General features: G+C 49.8%; 1 protein-coding gene across 1 annotated transcript; it reads left to right on the top strand.

The window, feature by feature from the left end:
- The first annotated feature begins 1,263 nt into the window (after positions 1–1,263).
- LOC109770889 (uncharacterized) lies at positions 1,264–4,349 on the top strand. The gene is made up of 3 exons (XM_020329608.4): positions 1,264–1,571; positions 1,671–1,876; positions 3,935–4,349. The coding sequence occupies exons 1-3, from the start codon at positions 1,479–1,481 to the stop codon at positions 4,185–4,187; spliced, it is 552 nt and encodes a 183-aa protein (XP_020185197.1). The 5' UTR covers positions 1,264–1,478; the 3' UTR covers positions 4,188–4,349.
- The last annotated feature ends 14,500 nt before the right edge of the window (positions 4,350–18,849 follow it).

Here is an 18,849-nt window from a genome sequence, read left to right as displayed (position 1 = left end):
ATCCACATGATCTTTGCACATTCGAGCATACCTGCGGGAGTACGGATTTGGGCCCCGCTCCGCTTCCTCCCTCGCAGCTTCCTCCTCTGCCTCCTTCCACTCGCGGGTGCACTGAGTCCAGGACAGGGCGTCGTCGCGAATCCGCATCGCCCGCTCCCTCCATCGTCTCCCTCGAGTCTCCCTCAGCACCGCCGGCGAGACGGAGTTGAGCGGCTGGAGCATCTGCGGGAATGCTTGGTAGACATGTGGGAGATGCATCTTGTACATCCGCCTGTCTTCCAGCCATTCCCCCATAGATCTGGCCGGGGACTCCATGCGACGCGCGAGCGAGCTCGAGGAGGGGTGCGGGCGCGCCCGGCGCCGGGAGGCGGGGGGTGGGCGGGCCTGAGGTGAGGAGGGCAGCGGCGAGATCTATGGCGGCGGTGGAGGTGGAGGTAGGGGTGGGGCGAAGGGGATCGCGGGAGCGGTCAGCGGGCAAAGGTTTCCTTAATCATCAATTTAAAATCGAAACAATGATTTTGGCCGCTGGGTTACTCTATTTGCGCTTTTCGAACTTATTAAGCGGCGCTTCCATTTGAAAAGGGCTTACATCACTCGTTACGATTGCCCTACTACTACGTTGTCACGTTGAGCTAGCGTCAACAATGGCTTTTAGCCGCGACAAAAGAAAGGAAGACGGAAGAGGGATGACGCGCATACCTACACCTATATCTGGCCATGGGCCGGGTCGGGCCGGGCTTGGGCCGGGCCTGAAAAAGCCCATGGTAGAAAACTGAGGCCCAGGCCCTACCATCGGGCCTACTTTTCAAGCCCAAGCCCGGCCCATCTGGTAAAAAGCCCTGAAAAGCCCTTAGGGCTTAGGGCCGTGGGCCGGGCCTCTTCCTTAAAATGCCAATATGCCAAGCCCAAGCCCGTCCAGGCCCCGCTGGTGGGCTCAAAACTCAGGCCCAAGCCTGGCCCATGGGCAAGCCCATCGGGCCTAGGCCCTAGATTTTAGGGCCGGGCCTGGGTGGGCCGACAGGGCCGGGCCTGAGATGGCCAGGACTACCTACACCTCAATAATGCTACACACACGGACTAATACGGGCCTTTTACTTAATTTTCCAAAACCATAACTCTCTCCCGTGGGCCCCTTTTCACTCCTTTAATCCAATCTCAAACGCCCACGTTAGCAGCTCCGTAAAACCTGTAAAAAAGACCCCAGCGAGTCTAGCATTGCTCCCTACACCTAGACCAATCTACGATCTACTGTCGCTCCTTCCTTTGTTTATGCCTAGGCCGGCTAGTCCAACCGGCAAGACACGCCAGGGTATCCCTCACGCCGGATCCCCTCTCTCTCTCTCTCTCTCTCTCTCTCTCTCTGTCCTTGTGCCCGAAGCCAAAGCCCGGGACGCGACAGACGGCGCACGCGCTAGTCTGAAATTCGGACCAATTAACCGGTGAGCCTGTGGCGCCAGCGAGCCACAGCCGACCCCGCCATGGCCGGCTCCACCGCGGTGCTGGCCGCCATCCTGCTCATCGACCTCGTCGCCTTCGGCCTCGCCATCGGCGCCGAGCAGAGCCGCCCCTCGGTACGCCCCGATCTGCGCTCCGCCCTCTCTTTCTTCTTTTGAAGCTCTCCGCCCCAGTGCCTAACGCCGTAGTGCTGCTGTGCACCGTGCGTGCCGCAGGCGAGCCTGGAGACGGACGCGAGGAAGGAGTGGACCTACTGCGTGTACCGCCCGGACGCGGCCACCGGGATGGCCGGCGCCGCGCTCGCCCTGCTGCTCGTCGGCCAGGCGGTGGCCGCCGTCGCCAGTCGCTGCTTCTGCTGTGGCGCCGCGCTCCGCCCCGGCGGCGCCCGCGGCTGCGCCCTCATGCTCTTCCTCTCCTCCTGGTTTGTGCCCAAATCGATCCCCTCCCCCGCTTCTCGCCTCTCCTTCCCAGCTCGCCGCGCCTCCTTGACCTCCACGTGAGGCTGACGTGCGGGCCCCGCGAGTCGGGATCTTCCTCTTTTATTCTTTTTACCTACTACCCCTGTCGAGGCCGGCCACCGGAAGCGAAAAGTCAGACAGTCGTGCGCAGGAAAGCGTGTGGGATCAACGACTCCACCCACCCACCACCTTGTTCTTGCGGAAACTTCCCCACTGATTACGATTAGACATGGGTACACGTTTAATTTTTTGGGAACGGCTACACGGAATTCTCATGGGGCTAATGTGATTCATGCGGATGTTCTAACTAATCTACTTAGTCCAGGCACGTAGAACAGTCTTTGGGGCCTTCTCAAGAAAGAGGAACGGTTCCTTTGGCGCATTGTAGAAGCAGTTTGGAGTACCTGCGTGGTTTTTTTTTTTTTTTTTTTTTTTTTTGCGAAACACCTGCGTGGTGCTCTTCAACAAGCACATGTAAATTATGCTGTATTTTTGTCCAAGTTGCTAGTCAGGTGGTTGTTTTCATGAAGACCGTTTCAGCTACACCTGCATTTTACTGAGACCACTAGGAAGCCCAAGTTTTATCTAATCAATTTTTGATCAGCTTTTAGGGTTCGGTGATTAAATAATGTGCCCTTCCCCCCCATATGAATACCACTTCCTGCTTTAAAAGAATATTTGAAAGTTTAGAGATATTTGTGGCCTCAACTAAACGATAGATTCGACTTATTTATCCTGCTCTCGTTAACAACAAAAAGCAGGCATCACTCCTTCAGCAATATGTTTATACTGGTAGTTGGAAATGGTCTTGCATTTCGTACACCTACCCCTGGTGCTTATTTTGAGTTGGTCGTAAACAACAGGTGTCCATATGTAGATTAAGTCATTAGCAAGAAAGCCGGTCAACAGGTTTGTGTTGCTGGCTTACTGGAGCTGAAAAAGAATCTTTGAGACGATGTTAAATGACTTAAGGACACACTCAGTCAGTTACTCAAGGAGCATCCGTTGTTGGCTAATACCACTTCAGGTTCTCATTTCTTATGTCTAGGGCTGATCTCTCGGGATTATCCTTTTATATAGATCAAAAGAGCATTGTCTTGTGGTTCATCTCATTGCCTGAACGAAACCAATAGTACCTTACAGAGCGCGGTACATTGCCAATCCAGCCAAAAGTAGCCAGGGTAACGTTTCTGAAGGCTAGATAATTTGTTGAATCAAGAAAGCTTACATGATGATAACAACAAGCCACTTAATCATGACTGCCCGGCTGCCACATTCAGAAGCTGCATTTAGCCCTCCACTCCCCCATTATCTCCAGGCTATCTTCAACAACTCCTGCGACTTTGTCTCTAGGCGCCCAGCATTGGCCCAGAAGAGGCCACATTGAGTTCTGGCAGATGAGAAGGCATCTTCGTAGTGTCACAACTGATCCTTCATCACTACATCTTGGAATTTACCGAGACCATTCCTCGAAACAGAACATCACTCCTTAGTTTCCACGCACACCACGGGCCGTAGATTCAATCCCTGGCCAATGTGAACCCAAAAAAGTCAGAGATAAAGTCCCAGTACTGTAGTGGTTTACCATAATTCAATAGATGAACCTATGTTGTATGATTTCCTGCTCATTGCAAGACAAGCAGATTTTCCTCTGCCTTTTCTCTTGGGATTCTTCTGAGTCAAATATAGTGATGTGCCCATTTTATTGTAACTACTTGAACAGGAAGCCTTGTAATAACAGAAAAAAAAATCTCAATATGCCACAGATTCACCTGCACGAGCAAAACCACATCTGTCTCAAGGTTGTAGCAACTTCTGTTCATCTTCAGATTAGATCAGTGTTTGCTTAATTAGAACAGGTAAAATTTCTAACTATTGACCAATCAGTGGAATGCATAGTGCTATATTAAATATTTTTTAGTGGACTTTTCTCATCCTTAAACACCCCCGTGTGGAAAAACCATACAATTCATGCAGGACAAGGAGTGGACACTGAACTTTTCGCTTGTTTTACTACACAGGCTGACATTTCTCATTGCGGAGGCGTGCTTGCTGGCTGGGCTGGTGCAGTCCGCCTACCACACCGGCTACCGCACAGTGATATTTGAGAACCCACCGGACTGCGAGACGGTGCGTCGAGGCACATTTGGGGCCGGCGCGGCCTTTGCCTTGATCACCGGTGTGCTCACCGGGTTCTACTACTACAACTTCTCCAAGGCGCGGGTGGCCTACCAACGGCCGGAGGCTGCCATCGGCATGAGCCGGTATAGCTGAAGAGTGGCGCCTGGTTGAGGAGGGGCTACCGGAGGCTCTGTGAAGCTGCTGTGACGCATTGTGGGAAACGATTCACCGTGAACTAGCGCAACAGTTTTGATAACCGTTATGTGGCCATTTTATATAGATTTTTGCACATATAATGTGTGAGCCATTCTCCCAGCCCTTGTGCCGTGTCAGGTATTTTTCGCTTCTTTTTGCATTATATGCATCCGCTTTTCTAGCGTCAGCCGGCAGCTCCGCTCTCTCGTTCCATCACTCACGAAGTCAGGAGGTTTTGTGCCGTGTAAAAACTAGGGCTTTTCTTTGGGTCAAAAAAACTAGGGCTTTTCTGTTTCCTTCTCGTTTTGTTCTGTGAGAAAGAACAGACAGATCTGAAGCTGGTCTTGGACTCCCATCCCATCTAACAACTGTCAGAGCCCTAGCTATGATTTTGTGAAGAAATCGACACCAGAAACAAGTTCAGTTATATTTGAATCTGGACACGTTGGTGCGAAGCACTGGGAACCGTCCATCCTCCATCAACTCCCGCCGTTCCTTCTTATCACTTCGCAAGTGAAGACGAACCTGGCGATGTTGATTGCCCATTGGATGGCTGAGAAGCTCCAGTTTGTCGTTTACTTTCCGGAAAAATGAATCTGAATCTAGTTCTTCGGACCACCTTGGGTTTGACAAATGGTGATCGGAGCTTCGTTAATCCTCGGTGGCGATTGGATCTGGTGCCTAAGAGAAGTTGGAGGAGGCGTAAAATCCTTCCCCTCCCTCTCTGGCGATTGGATCTGGTGCCTAAGAGAAGTTGGAGGAGGCGTAAAATCCTTCCCCTCCCTCTCTGATCCCGGGGACAGTGCAAGTGCGGCGGTATTGGTGGCGGTGACTCATTCGGGTATAGGTTTGGTCAGGCGGTGGTCGACTGGTCGTTAAAGCTCTCGATTTTAGACGAGTGAAGTCTGAAATAAACCCTGAGGTTGTAGATACCGACACAGATAAGCCTTTATCTCTAAATTCCTGAAGTCTATACCCTGAGCTTTCTGATCCGGGTCTATCCTTATCCTAGATATATTTGATACACCGGGAAAAGCACAATCTTTGAACAGGAACTCTATTCTTTCATTGTTGCGCGGGTGAACACATCGCTAGTCATGTCCTTCCTTGCTCCAATCTCTCTCCTCCTGTTCCCTTTCCTCTCAGATCGAATCAATTGTAATAGGGTAGATGCTCCCGAGGAGGTGGTGGCGAGTTCACGAGCTGCACATTGGCGGGAGCAGATGCAGCCAGACTGCCGGAGGAGATGAGCCACGCCTCGTGGCGAACGTCGTCGACGTGGCCACTGGCGAGCATGCATACCTCTCCCCCTGAGCATACACGCCCACGTTGCCCTCTATCCACTGGCGTCCTGTCTAGATCCGTCTCAGTACGGCCTTGGCCGGCCGATGGCGCGAGGAGGACCGGTGAGGGGCGGCTGGAGGTTCCGTGCCAGCGTGCCGACGGCGGCCCTCGTCTCCACGGCGAGGGTCCGTTCGGTTCCAGCCAGCTGCGAGGTTGGGGGGACGCAACTTCCGGTGAAAATCGCGCCGACTTCGGTCACGGCGGACGATGGCGTCGTTTATGACGTCGTTCCCTTCTCGAGGCATCGTTGTTGCAGGTCGTGGCACCCCACTCATGATGCTCCGGAAAAAACCCTAGATCTGGATCTACCGGATCGGACGATGATGGTACCTTTGATGCCGTTGTCCCTCCCGAGGGCATCGTTTTGGAGCAAGTGCTAGTTGGACGGGACAAGCGGAAGAGCGGTGTCTTATCCACCGCAAGGCCGACGTCGGATCCCGGTGGCATGGTGTTGCGGAGGTTCGGCGACGGGCACGTGTGGACGGATTCGTGCAGGATGGTGGAGTTGTTTCGCGTCGACGGCAGGCCAGGCAAGGTCGATGGGTCAGTTGCTGCTCTAGAGATGGACTGGTGAAAGATGGCAGCGACAGCCTTGGAGAGTGCGTCGGTCCGGTATGGGACCTAGTCCCGGTATGTGGCTGGGCCGGGGCATCCGGCTTTAGATGTTAGAGTTTGGTGCAATGTCCGTTTGGTATTAGGCCCGGATATTCGGCACACCTTCATCAATGGGATAGGAGTGGCAACAGGTGTTGCCTAGATGATGGCTTTAGACTCATTGATGTATTACTTTGTATGGTCTCTGTAAATAATTAATAAGATGGCCGCATGCAGCATTCAGATGCAGAGGTCGGGAGTTTATCCTCCTTTTCAAAAAAAATTAAACATCGCACTCGCTGCTGGCTGGGTCGCCATAGTGTAGCACGCATGACCGCCCTGGCACTCCCGTGAGTGCACGCTCTCATCCCGCTCGCCGTTCTGCCTACTCTTGATGCCGCGCTGGGTTGAGCTGGTCACCACGGCCGCCTCCCACTGCATCTTTGCGGACGTCGGCACGTGCGGCAAGGGCGACCGCAGGCATGCGAATTTTTCAGTATCCGCGGCAGCGTCGAAGAGCACCGGTTGAGGTCCTTTCCTCTTCCCGCGTCGTCCTGTGTGTGCGGCGGCGCTGGTGGATGCGAGATTACAAACGTGGTGCAGAAGAAAAGAAGGCCATGGGGCGCATCGGCGTGGCCCAGCATAGGAGAGGGAAGGCCGTGGTTTTGCAGGGGGAGAGAGGGACACGCGGCGGCTGGCTTCGGCAAGGCCATAACAGGGGATGTGCGCGTCCGCGACGAGGAAGGCGAGGCACGGAGCAGCTGCGCCAAAGGGTTCTTTTCATGCGAGTGTTGGCATCCGTGCCGGCATCCTCGTCCCATCGGCGGCATCTTACCTGCCGCTTAGTCTGGACGAGCAGCAATCGCTCGCTGGTGAGGCCCCCGCCGTCAGCTCCTCACACCACCCGTCGGGATAGCGCGTCGTCGGCCACACACGTTGTCAGGCTTGGAAACGCCCACGAACTCGTCTGGGACGCGTCAACAGCCGAGCTGACACCGTCCGACACACTCATCAGGGCCTCGTCCGGAGGCGAGCCCATGATCGGTTGGGGAGTGAACTTGTGAAGAAGAGACGTTGGGGAAGGAGATGCACATGACAAATGGGCCCATGTTGTAAGTGACTACAGATCAATCCCGGCTGGGATCAGACTTTCCTATTTAAACAAACAAGATTTTACATATACAAGGTCCGGATTGGCTGAGATTTGTAAATACAGGGTACCAACTTCAGGGAATTGAAGATGAGGGTTTGTTTGTGTCGGCCTCTATAATCTCAGGATTTATTTCGGACTTCACTCATTTTAGACGTAAGGTCCCACCTTCCCTCCCAGTTCCGGTGTACCTTGGGTAGGTCGGCGATGCTTGGCGGCGGCAGGGTCAGCTATACAAGGTATGGTGCAACTCTGTTGTGGTAAAATTCAGCAAAATGGACAAAAATGACCTTGGGGCGTAACAAATTCATAAAGTGAACTGTCCGCAAAACTATTTCATGACCCAGCTGACCCTTTCGTGTAGCGCCTGAAGCGTCGGTGCTACACTCCACTGACAGGCACTACACATCTTGCCAGCATGACACCCTGGGGCCAGGTCGGGCCCCGTGCCTGGTTAAGTAGCGTCGACGTCATAGGCGCTATACTCTGAGGTGTAGCGCCCCTCCGTTGGGCGCTACACACATCATTTGACCATATTCAAATCGCTATAACTTTTAATCCGTGCATCCGATATATATTTATATACTCTTAAAATTTAGCACCTATAATGTTTACTATCAGTAGCAAGAGCACATGCACTCTGATTTGAACTTTTTTTGAGTTGGGCTCTGTTTTTAGGCTACTGAAAAAAGTTGCAGCTGCTTGTGTTATGTACTGCTATATATAGGTAGGGTATAAGGTCGGTATAGAGTGAGTCGGTTTGAACTTGATAGCCCAGGACATCCTCGTGGTAACCAGGGTGACAAAACAGAGTTGGCAAGAAAACTAGCTATCAGTGCTACTAGCTGGAAGTCAGCAGACTTATCTGACTAGCCTAATGAAAAACAGAGTTTAGTCAGCAGGAAAACTAAACCGATGCACAAAATTCTGAATGAAAAGCATATCAAGTTCATGCCAAGGGGTTTTGTAAAACTCAAGATATGCAACAAATCTATTAGCAACATTATCATGCCTACTTTAGTGCAACATAACATCAGGTTAAGTGTTTTTAACATGGCAACACGTTGGATATCCTGAAATTAGACATGGAGATGCTCAAAATTCATATATAAAGTTATTCCATATGAAGTAGGGTTGATTTACTATGCATTTTACAAAATGCAAATTTCTGTTGACATCTAGGGACTTGGTGAAATTACAAGCGTTAATCTGGAAGAACAAGGCCTTAGGTACTTTAGTGTCTCAAAACATAGTGATGCAAATATTTGGTGGGTATGAAAATGACATGGACTTAAATTAGACATAAAAGTTTCCAACTTCCACAATTAGATCATATTCATATGGTGCCAGGATTAATTACTATGGATCTTACAGTATGCAACTTTCTGTAACAGAAGTTCATTTATATCATGTTAGTCACTTAGATGCAAGAAATGAACATGTTAAAGATGATTAACATGGCAAGCGTAGGCATGGCGTGAAAGCGCACATGATGTAGTGCAAAACTGATGTAGGATGGAAATGCACAAGAGCTATAGGTCAATGGCTATCATCATGCCAAGTTTGTAAGTTTTAATTAAGTCTGTCAGTTATATTATGATGCACTTTTTCAACAGAGTTTTTATCAAGAAAATTGATCCTAACATAGATGAGAATGCCACTATTGCGTAGAACACAGAAAAATGCACAACATTCATATAAGACATGTTTTCATCGGATGCACATATTAAAAGTTACATCGGTTTTAATATGGCGAAATGATGTGTGTAGGGAGCTACACCTCAGAGTATAGCGCCTATGGCGTCGGCGCTACTTAACCAGGTGCAGGGCCTGGCCCGGCCCGGGTGCCACGCTGGCAAGCCTGCATAGTGGAGTGTAGCGCCGACGCGTCGGGCACTACATGAAAGGGTTAGCTGGGTGAAATAGTTTCACGGACAGTTGTAAGGGCATATTTATCCCTAAGATGTTTTGGTGATTGATGACAATGCTTTTGCGGACTAATCGTGTGCATTGAGTGTTTTTCAGAGATTCATCCTTTTGGCACGAGACGATTCCCTCCCATCGGAGCTTGAAGCGAAGACGGTGTAGTCCTTTCGGATTAGTTTGATGGACTAGTTTCATAGGGATCACCGTACTATCAAGAGGGGGTCCGTTTTGGAAAGGCTAGGGCGGAATCATCACGTACACTTCCTTTGCCCCTCTCTCCGAGCCTTTCCGTTTCGATGATGGGCTCGTTTCTCTTCTCAGTGTGCTCTCTCTGGTCCCAGCGGTAGTACCGCGGGCCGGAGCGGTAGTACCGCCCAGAGCAGTAGTACCGTTGGTAGCCCCCAACTGTGTGCTCACTCTGGTCCCAGCGGTAGTACCGCGGGAAGGAGCGGTAGTACCGCTTGGGTGCCACAAGTGGTAGTACCGCTCTGGGAGCGGTAGTACCGCTCCAGAGCAGTAGTACCGCTAGTAGCCCCCAGCCGTAGTACCGCGGTGGTCTCGTGCTAGTACCGCCTCGATTCGAGGGCTCTTTTTCGTGTCGGGTTTTACGGTACTGGCCGCGGCTGTGGGGGGCCGTAGTACCGCTCGTATGCGGTAGTACCGCCCTCCCACCGCGGTAGTACCGCTGTGGGCCAAGCGGCAGTACCGCGAGGAGGAGCGGTAGTACCGCTGGCACAACGGTAGTACCGCTCTCTGCGGGGCAGAAGTGGGGGTAACGGTTGGTTTGTTCCCCCCACTATATAAGGGGGCCTTCTTCCCCAAAGTTGACCTACCTCTTCCCCCAAAAAGCTCCATTGTTGCTCCAAGCTCCATTTTCGCCCGATCTCTCTCCCTAGCCAATCAAACTTGTTGATTTGCTCGGGATTGGTTGAGAAGGCCACGATCTACACTTCCACCAAGAGAAATTTGATTCCCCCCACTTATCCCTAGCGGATCTTGTTACTCTTGGGTGTTTGAGCACCCTAGACGGTTCAGGTCACCGCGGAGCCATAGTCCATTGTGGTGAAGCTTTGTGGTGTCGTTGGGAGCCTCCAATTAAGTTGTGGAGATCGCCCCAACCTTGTTTGTAAAGGTCCGGTCGCCGCCTTCAAGGGCACCAATAGTGGAACCACGGCATCTCGCATTGTGTGAGGGCGTGAGGAGAATACGGTGGCCCTAGTGGCTTCTTGGGGAGCATTGTGCCTCCACACCGCTCCAACGGAGACGTACTTCCCTTCAAAAGGAAGGAACTTCGGTAACACATCCTCGTCTTCACCGGCTCCACTCTTGGTTATCTCGTTCCTTTACTTTCGCAAGTTTACTCATGTTATATCTCTTACTTGCTTGCGTGCTTGTTTTCATTGCATCATATAGGTTGTTCACTTAGTTGCATATCTAGACCACCTATTTTGATGCAAAGTTTAATTTGGTAAAGAAAAGCTAAAAATTGTTAGTTGCCTATTCACCCCCCTCTAGTCAACTATATCGATCCTTTCAATTGGTATCAGAGCCTCGTCTCTTTATTAAGGACTTTACCGTCCAAAGAGTATGGTTGACGTGGTAGACGGTGTGGAGGAGCACTCCGGTGAGAATCCAGTCTCGTCTACGGGAGATGGGGGAACCGCGGTCTCTCGTGAGGAATTCAATGTGGCGTTGGACACATTGAAAACCTCCATGACGACCAAGGTCGATAGCATGTTGAATAAATTCTTAGAAGGGCTTAAACTTACCACCGCACCGTTGAAAGTGGGTGATCCCGCTAACAAGGTGACGGATGCTACCTCTGACAAGGGGGAAGCTACTAGCGAGAAAGTTCCTTGTTCTAGTGATAAAAATGGGACCGGCATCTTTGCCCATGTGGAACCTCCACCTGTCTATGGTGGACCGCTCCCTTCCACTCATTTGAATCATGCCGGCCCGGCCCCTAAGATTGAGAAGAATGTAGATTTTGATTCTTGGGTCTATCGTTTTAAGCGTCATTTAAATCATGTGAACACTAACCTTTGGAGAATCATTGAAGATGGTTTTTATCCGCATGACCGAAGTAACTTCATTCCTAGAGAAGTTGTGGATCATCAATTCAATGAGAATGCTCTCTTCATCATCCAAGAAGCAATCCCACCCAAAGATCTTCCTCATCTCCGGCCTTACACCGTGGCCAAGGATGCTTGGCTCCAAGTTGTTTCCCTCTATCTGGGAAGCGCAAGCATTCAACGCTCCAACTATGAAGTGGTGCAAGATGAAGCCGACGAGTTTGCAATGAAAGAAGATGAAGAACCTCGTGAGCTTTTTCGGAGAGTAACCAAACTCGCGGTCTCTCTCCGAGATCATGGAAGTAAGGACACGGATGACAATTGGATCAAGCGCAAATTCCTCAAGGCAATGATGCCCTACCACAAAGCCATGTCCTCCGTAATTCGTCAAAGGCCGGACTTCCACACCTTATCATCAAGTGAAGTGTTGGATGAATTTGTTGCTATGAGCATCTTGGACAAGACCGCCGACAATGCGGTTCTTCGTTCTCAAAGAGTAAAGAAGCCCAACCTTGCTCTAAAGGCCAAGGTTAGTATGGAGGAAGAGGATGAAGAGGAAGAAGAGGAGTGCAACCTCGAAGATACGAAGTATGCCTATCATGAAAACATGGCTCTTGCTTCAAGGCAATTTTGGAGCAAGAAGAACACAAGGCCAAACTTCAACAAGAGCAATTCAAGTGGCGCAAAGGGCAAGCAACGGATGAGGACTTGCTTCAATTGTGGCAATGTGATCCACTTTGTTGCGGAGTGCCCTTACGAGAAGAGGGAAGACAATGGTGGCAAGCTCATTAGAAAAGACAAGGCCAAGTCGTTCCCCAACAAGAGCAACTTCACCAAGAAGACTCCTACCAAGGCGTTGGTGGTACAAGAAGAGTACAATGAGGATGATGACGATGATGAAGATGGTGAGTCGGTTGCCATGGCCTCCGTTGCCATTGCGAAGACTCCACGGGTGTCTCTTTTCGACTCATCCAATGAGAACATCACCGCCAAGTGCCTCATGGCTAAAGCCACCAATAAGGTAACCTCCAACATCAAAACTACCATCATTAATCATCCTTCTTCGACGGATATCATTGATGAACATGAGGGGACAAATGTGGAGGAAAATGAGTTTGAGATCTTTATGGGTAAACTCAAGGGTAAATCCAAGAAGCACTTCGTTGCTCTCTTGGAACAACTTGGTGAAGCCAATGACATGATCGAGGCTCACGAAGATACCATCTCTAAGATGGAGGGGCATAGTGTGACTATGCCGATGAGATTTCGGATCTTTCCAATGCTCTTGACGAAGAGCGTGGTCTTCGTTTGGCTCTTGAGGAGTCATACAACGATGATCATGCTAAGTTAAAGAAAGATCTTGATCATGCTCTTGTTGTGTCTCGTGTGCTAAACTCCGAGAAGGCAAAACTTGGGGTTGATCTTGCTAGACTTAAAGAGGAGTTTGACATTCTCGACAAGGCTCACAAAGTCTTGAAGGGTGCTCATGCTAGCCTCAAGGAGTCTCATAATCAACTCCAAGTAATGCTAACTAAGGAGAAAGCCACCTTTCCTCATATGGTGTTAATTGATAATGCAAATGCTACTAACCCTTGTTGTGAACATGTGCATCTTGTTGAGGAGAATGCTAAGTTGAAGGAGCAACTTGAGAAAGGCCTTGTGTCATGCATACAAGGTGAGAAGAACCTCAACGACCTTTTGAGAAACCAAAAGGAAGTTGTAGCCAAGGAGGGGATTGGGTTCGCTCCCAAGCCCAAGAACAAGAAGAAGAATGCAAGACCAAATGACCTCCCCCTCTCAAGCAAACTTTTGTGAAAGAGGGAGAGGGTACCTCCAAGGAGAAGAAGAACAATGCGAATGGTGACGGTGTCAAGAAGGGCAATTCCACCCCATCCAACAAAGCCGGCGACTTTAATCCTGCTTATGTGTTATGTCATGCAAGTGATGGGCATGTTTATGACAAATTTGTTGGTTCTCCTCATGAGTATATTGAATGGTCCATTTGGGTTCCTAAGACCCTTGTTACTAACATCAAAGGACCCATTACAAAATGGGTACCTAAAACCAAGCATTGATCTCTTGTAGGTGTTTGCTTCCGGTGGGGGATCATGGTTGCTCAATAGTGGAGCTACAAATCATATGACCGGAAGCAAGGACTTGGTGGTGGACGTGCACAAGATTCCATCTATGCCCACCAATGTCGAGTGGGGTGATGCCTCGTCTTCTAAGGTATTGGGACTCGGCAAAGTTGTCATTTCTCATGATCTCACGATCGAGAAGGTCATGCTAGTTGAGTCCCTTGCATACAATTTACTTTCCGTTCGTCAACTTGCTATCATGGGCTTTGCCACTTTCTTTGATATTGATACCGTGGCCCTCTTGTGGAGCAAGACTCTTAAAGTAGCATTTGTTGGGCATGTCGAGAACGGTCTCTATGTGATTAACTTTTCGGAGCGACCCACTAAGACCGCGACATGCCTAATGGCTAAAGTTGACGTGGGATGGCTTTGGCATCGCCATTTAGCCCATGTCAATATGAGATCTTTGCAAAGTCTTCTCAAGGGGGACCATGTCCGTGGACTAACGAACGTTAGTTTTGCTAAAGATCGTGCTTGCAGTGCTTGTATCGAAGGAAAGCTTCATGAGAAGGCTCACCCTCCCACGACTCTCATTTACTCGAAGAGGCCCTTGGAGCTCCTTCATTTGGATCTCTTTGGGCCTCCATCCTTTGATAGTCTTGGGGGTAGAAAATATTGCTTGGTAATTGTGGATGACTATTCTAGATACACTTGGGTGTATTTTTTCAAGAGGAAGAGTGAGACCCAACAAACAGTCATTGACTTTGCAAATGAAGCCCAACGTCAACACAATGCAAAGATCTTGACTATAAGAAGTGACAACGGCACCGAGTTCAAGAACTACACCCTGGATGAGTTTCTTAGTGATGAGGGGATCAAGCATCAATATTCCGCACCTTACACCCCTCAACAAAATGGTGTTGCGGAGAGGAAGAACCGGACGTTGATGGATGCGGCAAGGACCATGATGGCGGAGTTCAAGTCTCCATACAACTTTTGGGCCGAAGCCATCAACACCGCGTGTCATGCTTCAAATCGGCTCTATCTCCGCAAAGGCTTGAACAAGACTCCATATGAGATACTCACCGGTAACAAGCCCAACCTCAAGTACTTTCGGGTGTTCGGGTGTAAGTGTTTCATTCTCAAGAAAGGTGTTCGTTTGTCTAAATTTGAGACTAGAGCTCATGAGGGCATATTTGTTGGTTATGCTACAAACTCCCATGCTTACCGTGTTCTCAATAAGTCCACGGGACTTATTGAGGAGACGTGTAACGTGGAGTTTGATGAGAATAACGGCTCCCAAGTGGAGCAAAGTGGTACTTGTGATGTAGGTGATGAAATTCCTCCCCAAGCCATAAGAAGAATGGGTGTTGGATATATCCTACCCATTGAGGAACCCCTTGTGGCCGAAGGAGAAGGACAATGCTCCACTCAAGTGGATCCATCACCAACCCAAGACCCACACGCTTCCGAAGAACAAAGTGAAGGCCCTCAACCTCATGAACAAGATCAAGGGCAAGATCATCCTCAAGATGGTGGTGATCCACCAAATGATGCCCAAGGTCAAGTTCCTCCCCTCGAGCAAGCTCAAGATCAAGGACAAGCTCAAGACGACACTCAAGATGATCAAGTAACCCCTCCTCACTTCACTTCCGAGGAGGAATTGGAGCGTCGTGCCGCTAAGATCGCTTCCAAGCTCACCACCAAAGGTCATCTCATGGAGAATGTGGTTGGAAGCCTAAGAAAGGGGGTAAGCACTTGTAGACAATTAGCAAACTATTGTGAACATCATGCGTTTGTTTCTTGTGTCGAACCCCAAAAGGTTTATGAAGCGCTCGAGGACCCGGATTGGCTCAACGCCATGCATGAAGAACTCAACAACTTCGAACATAACCAAGTGTGGAAGTTAGTGCCAAGGCCAACCGGAAATCATAATGTCATTGGAACCAAGTGGATATTCAAGAACAAGCAAGACGCTCATGGAATCATTGTTCGCAACAAGGCTCGTTTGGTGGCACAAGGCTACTCCCAAGTCGAGGGTATCGACTACGGTGAAACCTTTGTCCCCGTCGCTCGCCTTGAATCTATTCATTTGTTGATTGCTTATGCTTCTCATCATAATTTCACATTGCAACAAATGGATGTGAAGAGTGCTTTTCTTAATGGTCCCATAAATGAGTTGGTATATGTCAAACAACCCCCCGGGTTCGAAGATCCCTATTTCCCTGATCATGTGTATCAACTCCACAAGGCGCTCTATGGCCTTAAACAAGCCCCACGTGCGTGGTATGAGCATCTTACGGAGTTGTTACAAGATCGTGGATTCGAAATCGGGAAAATCGACCCCACTCTTTTTACTAAGAAGGTCAAAGGGGAGTTGTTTGTGTGCCAACTATATGTTGATGATATTATTTTTGGTTCCCCTAACAAAGCCTTCAATGAAGAATTTGCCGCTCTCATGACCTCAAAGTTCAAGATGTCTATGATGGGAGAGTTGAAGTTCTTTCTCGGATTCGAAATCAAACAAAGAAGAGAAGGAACCTTCATCAACCAAGCCAAATACACTCAAGACATGCTAAAGAGATTCAAGCTAAGTGATGTCAAGCCGGCTTCCACTCCAATGCCCACCAAGTGCCAACTAGACATTGATCCCAATGGTAAAGCGGTGGATCAAAAGGTATATCGCTCCATGATTGGATCCTTGCTTTACCTTTGTGCATATAGACCGGATATCATGTTGAGTGTGGGAATATGTGCACGGTTTCAAGCCGCACCTAAGGAAAGCCACTTTGTGGCGGTCAAGCGAATCTTTCGATATTTGGCTCATACCCCAAACTTTGGCCTATGGTACCCAAGAGGAGCAAACTTCAAGCTTGTAGGTTATTCGGACTCCGATTGGGCAGGAGACAAAGTGGATAGGAAGTCCACTTCTGGAGGGTGCCAATTTCTTGGTTGCTCTTTGGTAAGTTGGTCTTCTAAAAAGCAAAGTTGTGTGTCTCTCTCGTCCACTGAAGCGGAGTATGTGGCGGCCGGAAGTTGTTGTGCACAACTCTTATGGATGAGGCAAACTTTAAAGGATCACGGTGTCATTTGTGACAAAGTGCCTCTTTGGTGTGACAATGAAAGTGCTATCAAGATTTCTCTCAACCCGGTGCAACACTTCAAGACAAAGCATATTGAGATTCGGTATCACTTCATCCGGGATCATATTAGGCGAGGGGAGATCGAGATCAACTATGTCAACACTCATGATAACCTTGCAGATATTTTCACGAAGCCATTGGATGAAGCAAGATTTCGCGAGTTAAGGCATGAGGTAAATATCATTGATTCTAGCAATGTGGTTTGAACCTTTGCACACCCCTCACATTCATTGTGCATTCTTGTCTAGGTGTAGGCATGGACGTAGGGGGAGTGTTGTTCTCTCAATGAACTCTCCCTCCCCCCATAATGCATAAACTGATCTCACTCTTTCACATTAGCCATTTTTGATGGTACTTGTGCTTCAAAGACGAGCTTTGGTCATGGGCCCAAGGATAATTCTTCGCGGTGGCATACCAAGTGACTCAAACATAGGTGGCCTCGGCCACCGCCCTCTCGTATAGAGGCGTGTGATTCTTGTTTTCGTGCTAGTGCTCTTGTTGGTCTTCTTGCCGTTGTTTCCCGTCTTTCGTTTTGCACCATAGGTGTTGAATCTGGTTTGAGGTTGCGCTGGGCGGTACTACCGTTGTGAAGGCGCGGTACTACCGCTGGAGCGGTACTACTGCTCCACGGAGCGGTACTACCGCTTATGTGGCTAAGCGGTACTACCGCCCATCATCACGGTACTACCGCTGAGGGGCGGGGCCAGGGGGTTAAGTCGTGGGCAGGGGTGGTTTCCTCCACCCCATACCCATTTGCTTCGTCCCCTGGTTCCTCTTCCTCTCTCTCCAGCGCCATCTCGCCGCGGGAGGGCTCCGGCGGCCCTCCGTCTCCGGACCGTCCCTCTCCATTCCCTTCGGTGGAGTCGATCCCCACCTCATCCTCTTGCCATGGATGCCGGTATTGCCCCCGTTCCTTTTCTCTTCTTGTCTAGTTTTCAGATCTCGCGTTTTAGGGGCAGTAGTAGTTGCATCTCTAGATTTTTGGCCAAATCTAGGCTTGAGTAGGTTGGAGAAGGCAACTAGACTCTTTGGATTGATGTTTGGTAGGTTTATTTTTGAATTTGGCATCCCCGGTAGTGCCGGATCTGACCACGGCAGTAGGGATCCTCCGTGCCCCGTCTCGGGCGGTACTATTGCCCATATTGCACGGTACTACCGCTTGTGCGGTACTGCCGCAGTACAGGCACGGTACTACCGCCGGATGCCCAGTTCCATCGTTTCCTACCACATGTTGATCCATTTGTGTTGTGTTTATTTGGTTTTGATCGTTCCTTCTGGTTGTTTCTTGTGTCCGTGTGTTTGGTTCCAGGTGATGAACATTCTGAGCAGCAAGTCCGCCGTGTCAACCCCGGGCGTTCAACGTCAAAGCGGTACCGCTCATCTGAGACTGCAGGTGGTTCTTCCAGTGCTCCACCGCCGGCAGGGGGTGCTCCCTCAAGTGCTAATCCTCCGCGCAAGAAGAAGATTGCCAGCCGACCGAAGCCAAGTGGCAAGAAGGTGACTGAGATGTCTAGCAAGGAATTCTGGGACAGGCGTCGGCGCAACCCATATGAGGAAGACCAAGAACCCAACCTTGTCAATCGCCCGTTCTGGAACCGGTTTCAGTATGCCACATACTTTGATGTGATCAAGGCTAAGAAGAACCTCTTTGTCAATGTTCATTCCATCAACACGGATGCTATGGAGAAGGACCCTGATTACTTTGGTGATGCCCTTCAGATGTGCTCTCAGTTGAACATTCTCAGGATCATGCAGTTCAACAAGGACTTTGATGCAGATTTGCTGGCACAGTTCTTTGCCACTGTTCACCTAGGAACTGCTGCAGACATGACTCTGACTTGGATGACTAATGGGAAGGTGCTTGCTGTCAAGTGGCAGGCCTTCATGGGGCTGCTTGAGGTGGAAGATCAAGGGCTCGAGACTCCAGTCGGTTTTCGTCCTCACCAAAATGTTACCTCCACTCAAAAGCAAGCCCTCTGGCCCTACTGTACTCGGAAGGTCAACCCTGAGACCAGGAAGGAAACCTATGAGTTGTCTGCCTATCTGGACATCCTTCACCGTATCTTCCGCGAGACTCTCTTCCCTCGTATTGGGAATCTGGACATGGTACACTCTTATCTTGTGGACATGCTTCTCTTCTGCCAGCGTGAGAAGGAAGCAAACACCGGCGAGTCCCTGGACATCTCTCATGTCATGTGGTCTGAACTTCTGGCGGCTGTTTCTGAGTGCAAGTGCCCAATTTATGGTCCGTTCATTAGGTTGCTTATTGAGAGGGCCTGGAGACATACCTATCCTGAGGAGCAGTTGGAAACT

The sequence above is a fragment of the Aegilops tauschii genome, chromosome 1 (genome assembly GCF_002575655.3).
Source record: "Aegilops tauschii subsp. strangulata cultivar AL8/78 chromosome 1, Aet v6.0, whole genome shotgun sequence".
Lineage (NCBI taxonomy): Eukaryota > Viridiplantae > Streptophyta > Magnoliopsida > Poales > Poaceae > Aegilops > Aegilops tauschii.
The sequence above is the reverse complement of the archived record's forward strand: the minus strand, read 5'-3'. Positions and strand labels throughout refer to the sequence as shown.